The sequence below is a fragment of the Lactuca virosa genome, chromosome 8 (genome assembly GCF_052849685.1).
Source record: "Lactuca virosa cultivar CGN04683 chromosome 8, Lactuca_virosa_CGN04683_v6, whole genome shotgun sequence".
Classification (NCBI taxonomy): Eukaryota; Viridiplantae; Streptophyta; class Magnoliopsida; order Asterales; family Asteraceae; genus Lactuca; species Lactuca virosa.
The window spans coordinates 95,393,133-95,401,868 of record NC_136433.1 but is presented as its reverse complement, the minus strand read 5'-3'; the positions used below and the strand labels follow the sequence as shown (position 1 = coordinate 95,401,868).

Here is an 8,736-nt window from a genome sequence, read left to right as displayed (position 1 = left end):
TAACGGGCGTAAATATTTCATTGCAAACTCACGGGATAGTTGAGTCATGATGTTCCGTTTTAAATTCGATGACGATGTGGTAAGTATGATGTCGTCAACATAAAGTAATAGATATGCAGTGTCATGTCCCTATCTATAGACAAATAATGAATGGTCACAAGCACTATGATGAAATCCGAGGGTGGTGACAAATCTGTGAAACGTTGGTACCACGCTTTGGGTGCTTGTTTAAGACCATATAAAGATCTTTTCAAGTGACATACGTGATAGGGATAAAATGGGTGTCGAAATCCTGCAGGTTGATGCATATAAACTGTTTCAGCTAGATGTCCATGTAAGAATGCATTTTTAACATCTAACTGGTTAATCTACCACTTGTGAAATAAAGCGATGCTAAGCTCTGTAAAAATTGTTGTTGGTTTAACAATTGGGCTAAATGTTTCATTACAACCCACCCTTTTTTGTTGAGATCTACCATCACAAACCAAGCGTGCTTTATAGCGTTCAAGCGACCCATCAGACTTGGTTTTATGTTTAAAAATCCACATACACCTTATTAAGTTCATATGGGGCTGACGAGGCACTAATTCCCATGTGTTATTATCAATAAGGGCATTAAACTCATTAGTCATGGCACGGTTCCAAACAGGATTATGTAGGGCTTCTATCAGGTTTCAAGGAATAGGCTCAAAAGGAACGGTAGCGTGGAGGTTTATTGGGTGTTTGGGTTTAGAATTACCCGTCATACTACGGGTTTGCATGGTTCTGGTGGGTGGGGGTGGTGGAGTTGGTATGGGTGATGGTGATGGTGCAGTAGGTTGTAGTGGGGTACTAGAGGCCGAAAATAGGATAGGAATAGTGGGAGTGGTAGTTTTGGGTCGGCGGCTGTAGGTTTTGAGACGAGTATGGTGTTCGGTTGCGGCAATAGGTGAGGCAGGCATGTTGTGGGTTGGTTGCGGAGATAATGTTTGGGGTGGGGTAGGGTGGGTTGTGTGGTTTCGGTTTTGGTTGGGGTAGGCGATATGGTGGTAAATGGGGTTGTTGCAACAGAATACCAAATAGATGGGTGTAGATCGGTGGATGGGGTGGAATGAAGGAAATCATAAGATGGAGGAGAAGAGTGTAGCTTAGAAAAGGGGAAGACATGTTCGTCGAAGACAACATGTCGAGATACGATGATCTTACGAGTAGAAATCTCATAACATTTGTAACCCCTGTGGTTAGATGGGTAACCCAAGAATACTCATGGGGTTGGAACGATTTTCTAGTTTATGAATGGAGGTGGAAGGAATGAGAGGATAAAATAGGCACCCAAAAGTCCGTAAGTGGGTGTAAGTGGGATGTTTATTATAGAGAAGAAACGTGGGAGTGAAGTTGTGTTTAGTTTTGGAAGGAAGAACATTTAAAAGATATGTGGCCATCTGAAGAGCATGGTGCCAAAAGGTGGGTGGAAGAGATGCATGGGTAAGTTGGGTACGAACGATGTTGTTAATGGATCTGATCTTTCGTTCGGCCTTACCGATTTGGGAAGAGTTGTAAGGACAAGAGAAATGGAAAACCATCCCGTGTTTGGTACAAAATTCATGAAAATATTTATTATTTTAATCTGTTCCGTTGTCGCATTGAAGCATTTGATTGGACGTTCAAATTGGGTGTTAATGAACTTGTAAACATTAAGAAATGTGGGATACACATGTGATTTACTGGTTAACGGATATGTCCATAAATAATTAGTGTAATCATCTAAGAACAATACATAATAATGGTGACCCCCCGAACTGGTGATCGGGGGTGTCCATACATCACTGTGAAGAATATAAAATGGCATGGAAGTATGAGATAAAGAATCATAGAAAGGTAGTTTTACATGTTTGCCAAAAACACACGACTGACATAAATGTTTGTCAGAAAATCTATCAACGGAAATGAGATTATGTCTATTCAAAACATGCAATAAAGAAGAACTCGGATGACCCCAAACGTATGTGCCAAAGATCTTGAGACAAAACAACAAAGGTGGAAGGATGAGTGACTCGAGTAGAGGGCACGGTATGTGACATCCCCATTTTCATGGCCAGAAAAGACCGATTTGTTTATGCTTCATTTTTAAAATCAGAGTATACTTTTAAAGAAAAGTGTTGAGGAGTTTTATTCCCATAAAAAAACATGATAAATATGTTATCAAAGCATTTCCGAAGAAATGTATTTTATTCATTTTAAAACTTTAGGATGTCAACGTCAATACAGAAACATAAGCATAAACAGAACTTACATTCATTTACACTAGTGATTTACATCTCTTTAATCTCTCAGTGTAGTGTAACTTTTTATCGACACCTGTGATACAAATAAACCGAGTGGGTCAGGTTGGGAAACCTGGTGAGTACATAGGGTTTTCAATCCACAATAATATAGTTATTATGTTTAAACATCAAACAATCAACCCCATTACCCGTCCCCATTATCTTCTTTACTCTTAAGGATCTACCCTAAGAATCATCTATCTTTCACCTTTTCATTCCTAAGGATTCTCTTGAAGAATAGGCACAAAGTCCATCTTTGCCTATGGCGCAACTGCCAATGTTATCTATTAGGCGCAACTACCAATGTTATCTTTTAGGCGCAGCTGCCAATATTATCATCTAGGCACAACTGCCAGGATTATGACGTTCTCTATTAGGCGCAGCTACCGATGAAATCCTTTTGCGCAGTTGCTAGGATGTTTAGAGTGCATCGTGGTTCGAAAAACATCTACAGGTTGTGGTGCAACTACCAATATTCATCTATATCATCTTTCATACCTCATCATATCTCTACCCATGTTCTACCCAACATATTTGTCGATATAAAATGCATCTATGGTTTTAGATCTGAAGAAAAAGGTTCAGATCTAAAAACAAAATACATCTATAGTCTAGATCTGACGAAAAATGTTCAGATCTGAAAAAAATAATACATCTACAACCTAGATCTGAAGAAAAAGGTTCAGATCTGAAAACAAAATACATCTACAGCCTAGATCTGAAGAAAAAGGTTCAGATCTGAAAACAAAATACATCTACAGCCTAGATCTGAAAAAAAAAAAAGCTTCAGATCTGAAAACAAAAGACATCTACAGCCTAGATTTGAAGAAAAAAGTTCAGATCTGAAAACAAAATACATCTACAGCCTAGATCTGAAGAAAAAGGTTCAGATATGAAAACAAAATACATTTACAGCCCAGATCTGAAGAAAAAGGTTCAGATCTGAAAACAAGGAAGTTTAAATCTTTCATCTAGCACAGATCTTAAGTAAATATGCACCCATAGCACGTAATTTATATAAAATACTTCATATCTATGTGTAAGATGAAAGTAACTATGCACTCACTTGATAAGGTGATGATTCGAACAGCGCTTCGCTTCTTAAAATAATCTTCTTTCACGAAACCGGGAGGTTTGCTTGAAAACCGGGCTCTGTGCGGGCAGAGTTCCGAACTGAAAAACTCTTTTTCTTGGAGCCTTTGGGTGCTCCGGAGCTTTCTTCTAGTGCTAGGGAGGTTTCCTAGGCTTCGGGGTGGTTTAGGGTGGCTAGAGAGAGAGTAGAGAATGAAAGAAAAGCTTAAAAGTGTGAAGGAAATGAGCTGCCCTCGCAGCCCTTTTATAGGCTGAAGCCTCACAGTACGCTGGGCGTACCCTCGGTGGTACGCTGCGTGTAAGGCGCAAGTGTCGCTCATCGGATGGTGCATCATGGCCACTTCGGTACCACAGAAAAAGTCAGACCGCGGGGCGTTCGCTTCTCGTACGCAAAGCGTACTCCGGAACGTTTGGCGTCCGAGGATACGTTGGGCGTACCCCCCTTGGACAGTCTCGTAAATTGTCATCCCGATTTCAAAAATTCATAACTTTCGCATACGAGCTCCGTTTTCGACGTTTTTTATATCCACGCGTAGGTGGGAACATGCCTACAACTTTCGTTTAGACTCCGTCGGCTAATTTTGAATCTATTTTAAAGTTATATTTTTAACAGGCCGGGACACGAAAAGTCCGTTAAAAATTCATAACTTCTTCATCCGACGTCCGTTTTCGTCTGTCTTTTTACCGTTGAGATACTATTAACGAGACCTTCGATTCTCATTTAGGTTGTGTCGGCCAGAAATCGTTCGATCTATTATTCGAACTACGGGTTGCATACTGTTAAGCTGAAATTTAGAAAAATCATAACGTCCTCATACGAAGTCAGATTTGGGCGTTCTTTTTGTGCACGCTCTCGGTTTAACGATCACTACGACTTTTGTTTAGATCGTTAAGGCTAAAAAGTCCTATATCGCAAATTCACTATTTACGTTATGCAGTGTCGTGTCGGTTCTGTCGCGAAACTTCGACAGTTCATAACTACTTCGTTATAACTCGGATTTCGGCGTTCTTTATATCTCCGGAATCCTTGTTAGAACCACTACAACTTTCTTCATCGATATCGGAGTTATCTAACATTTTATTTTTGACGCTTATTTTTATTATATCTTCACAAACAAGTATATAATCACATAAACGCACATAATTCACATAATATTCAAGTAATTCATATTTATTACTTTAAAATAGATTAAAATGGTTGATCTAGACTATTACATCATCGCATCAGTGCTTAGCCTCGAAACACGGGTGTTACACGGTAAGAGGATAAAGTTCTCCGGTGTTGTTACATCGGAGGATAGGAATCCGCATCTGATAATCCTTCACGAGAAAACCAAATGGGTCAAATTCTATGGAAATTAAATTATCGGTGGTTAGAGGACGGGCAGAAAGTAAGTTTTTGATAAGCTTAGGGGCATGAAGAATGTTGTTAAATTTTAAGGGTGGGTAGGGTGGTTGTAGGGTTGTGTAACCGGTTCCAGGAATTGGAATTTTAAAACCATTGCCAACAACGATATTGTTTTGTATGCCATTATTAAAATAACTAGACATATTACCTGTCGTGTTCGACATGTGGTTGGTTGCTTTAGAATCAAGGTACCAGTTTTGATGAGGATTGAGAGTCATTGTATGCATCGCCTGTTCTATGTTTGTAGGAGTGTAAGAGTTCTCATAGCCTGCAAAACCAAGTGGTGGGGATCCAAGAACACCTGCAAAATTGTTCCTGTTAGGGTACCTGTTTCCGGGTTGAGTCAGGTAAGGAGCCGGAGGAACATTCCACTGTTGGGGCTGCCATGGAGCATTCCAACCATTCCAGTTCTGATTTTACGCATAATTGTGCCCATAGTTTTGATTATATCCAATGTTATTTCCGTGCCCGCAACCGCGTCTCCGGCTACGACCGCGTCCGCCTCTGTTGGAGTCACTACTACCACGGTAGGGCTGGCCATGACTGCCACTACCACCGCGATGTAGTTGTTGTTGTTCACTGCTTCCGGTTTGGGTGTTAAGCGCAACCGCAGACTGGTTGGTAGTTTGTTTTATCGACAACAACATGTAAGGAGGCGGCTGAGTTTGCGTCACACCCCCAAACCGGAACGGCGGAAACGTTCGGGGGTGGATGACGTCATGTATAGTATCACAACCATTGCATTATAGTAATCATAGTAAACACAACCATTACACTAAGTAAAAATATTTACATTGGTTTGATTCATGTTTATACACTTCAAAAGTATAACAAAAATAAAAGACGTGACTCTATACTCTCCGTCTTCTCAAAACTCCAAGAGGTACCTGTCTACTGATTTCCTGAGATACAAGCAATTTTGAAAAGAGTATCAGCATAAAGCTGGTGAGTTCATAATCATGTTTTTGTAGAGAAAACCTGTTGATAACTCTGTAAAAATGTTCGCATATTTCCAAGAAAATCCGATATTTTCTTTAGTAAGGTGTGATGATATCAGTTCCATCGATGACCACTTAATTCAAGCTAGCCACGTATAAACCAATATCGAACAAATAGTTGATTATGTGGATCTGCCCTAAGCCCACAACCAAACAAGGAACAACAAATGAGGCGGAAACCACACATTCCACAGTCTATCGAATATTCTCCATACGTAGCCCTGATGCCTAAACTAAGGAATTATAGAATTAACTATGAATGTTTGTTACTGTATCCTGTTGTAGTATAGTAAAACATTAGTTTGTATGTCTAGTTACCACTAATCGTAGTATGTGTGTATTCTTATACAAAACCTTTGTATAGTATGTTCTGTTCGAAAACCCTGACTCACACCAGTATGTATAGTAGTTTCATTATTAAAATAAAACTAATGAAGAATGACATCCCGTAAACAAATAGTTAGTTTATACTATTGTGAGTCGTATAACCATGCTTGATATGACCTAGTGACCTTTACGACGTTCTTAAAGTGTCGGTTAAATGACATTTGTCACCCAGGCATGCCTTCCTAACTGTAGCTAGCAGTTCAGGTGTGGGATTGTCAGTCCCGAATAGATCTATTCACAAATCTCACGCTCTCCCTCTAGGAGACTCTGGTTATACTATGATAGGATTTAATTTAGTACACCTAAGGGTACAGATGAAGTGTTGTCTCACAATCCTGTATTAACTAGTTTACGTGTTGTTATGTATTGTTCTCTTGTATTTGAATCCGTTGTATACTGTATAAGGTAATAATTATACTTAAATAATTATTAAAGGTTGTACTGTTGTAGTAATGTATATCATAAACTAAATATGTCATAGTTTATATGTTTACCCATGTATGTAACCTGAATCGGTAAAAGCTGTGTAATGAATTCCCTAAACTATACCCATTATAGTTTGCCTGAAATGTTATGTACTTGGTTTGTGAATTGTTCTGAAAATCATGCAATTAGGTTTCCAAGATAAAAGTGTCCCTTATGCTCAACATAGTACAAAAGGGATAAAATATCTAAATATTTTATAAAACGTGGAAATCGTTTGACCATATCAATTGCATAAATTTTAAACTTGTTAAAAACATTTGTGTTTGGCTTGTATCCCCCCTGAAAACATTAAAAATCATAAAAGCGTAGGGGTATGAACTCATTGTTAGTTGCGTACAAGCGTCGAATCAACGGAATGAAATGAAGACCCTCGAGTTGTAGTGTGGCACTTAACGGAATCCTAATAACAATTAAATACATATATGTATCTAAATTAGCGATTTCGTTAGATAAAGTGTTAGAAAAACACTTGCTTTCGGTTAAGGAATGTTACCGGGACTTGATTGAATCGAGGAAAGAGGGTTTTCAGTCAATTGCACCACTTAGGGAGTGTGTTCGGTCGTGAAGGGAGTGTACGGCTGTGAACCGTGTACGACCGTAGACTGCCTCTTGAAGGGTGTACGGCCTTTGAAGGTTTGAAGTATGTACGGCCGTAAACTGGTGTGCGGTCAATGAAGATTTGAAGATTTGAAGGGTGTACGACCGTACACTCAAGAACAAGGATGTTGGATTCAATGAAAAACGTGTTCTAGATGCTCCGAAATGACTCCCAACGGTGATTTTTGATGATTCTATGAAGAATGAGGGTGTTTTTGGGGTGTACGGTCAAGAGTCTAGAGAGAGAAGGAGAGAGTATTCAGCCAGAAAAGTGTAAATGAGGGGGTAGGGTCTCGTATTTATAAGGGTTACCGTTGGTCTGTGGTGGGGTCCACCCGACATTTGCCGTAAACGAGTGTACGGTCGTACACGGGTTTACGGCCGTAGACTCATTTGGGCCGAAAACTGGTTTATTTTTCAAGGATTTCGGGTTTTCGCGTGATTTGGTTCCGACTCGCTTATATAAATTTAATTATATAATTAAATGATTTTCCAAACCGAAGGAAATTGACGGAACCCAATAAAATAAAATTTTATTAACGAAAATTAATTAACGGAAACTAGAAAAGGGTTCGGGTTGTCACAGTTTGCAACACTGTGGGCTTTGCGTGTTTCCTCTAAAATCAATTTAGATCTTGTTGTATAGAAATCAGGTAGAGGAGTAGATTGTTGAAGATGGGTTGCTATATTTTCGTATTTCTCACCGAGTCCAACGATCAATTGCAATACTAAACGGTCATTGGAGACCGGTGCATCAACATTGCTTAATTGATCAGATAGTGTTTTGAGCTCTTGCCAATAAGCAGACATGTTGGGGGAGTCCAACTTAACATTAGAAAATCTGTTTTCTAAGCAAAGTGCATGGGAGGGTTTGCTATCAATGAAAATCTGTGCCAGTGAATTCCATACTTGTTCTGCACTGGAGTTAGGTTGCATAATTGTGATTAGCAAGTCCTTTGAAATCGTATCATATATCCATTGGAGAACTATGGAGTCAAGTCTTTTCCAGATAGCTTTGTCGTCTATCTTGTCTTTGTCTTTATTTGTTGTTGTCTTAGAAGGAGAGATTTCTGATGGAAGAATGTGTTGTATCACATCATGAGCACGACAGTAAACCTTAAATAGTTCAACCCATGATGTGTATTGATCGTCTTCCATCTCCAATATGATGGGAATAAAGTTTCTGATATTGGTAACTGTCATCGCAGGATGAATAGAAGCCATTGCAGGAGAATAGAAGAAGAATAGAAAGAGAAATAGAATTACCGATTCAGTGAAGGTAGCGGCTAGGGTTTTAGGTTAATCAGATTATACGCTCTGATACCATAATGGAATATGGTCGCTCCCAATTTTATTCACGTGAGATGTATATATATAGATACAAATATTACAGTTTTGGTACCTCAACTAATATAAACATGACAACATATAATTCTTAGTCTAATATTATTATATTCCAATATAG

The 8,736-nt window shown here is 39.0% G+C and overlaps 1 protein-coding gene across 1 annotated transcript; it reads right to left on the bottom strand.

Moving 5' to 3' along the window:
- Window positions 1-4,646: 4,646 nt before the first annotated feature.
- On the bottom strand, window positions 4,647-8,495 carry LOC145130653 (uncharacterized). The gene is made up of 2 exons (XM_079065424.1): window positions 8,019-8,495; window positions 4,647-5,213 (listed from the first exon to the last, which is right to left on the bottom strand). The coding sequence occupies exons 1-2, from the start codon at window positions 8,493-8,495 to the stop codon at window positions 4,647-4,649; spliced, it is 1,044 nt and encodes a 347-aa protein (XP_078921550.1).
- Between the last annotated feature and the right edge of the window lie 241 nt (window positions 8,496-8,736).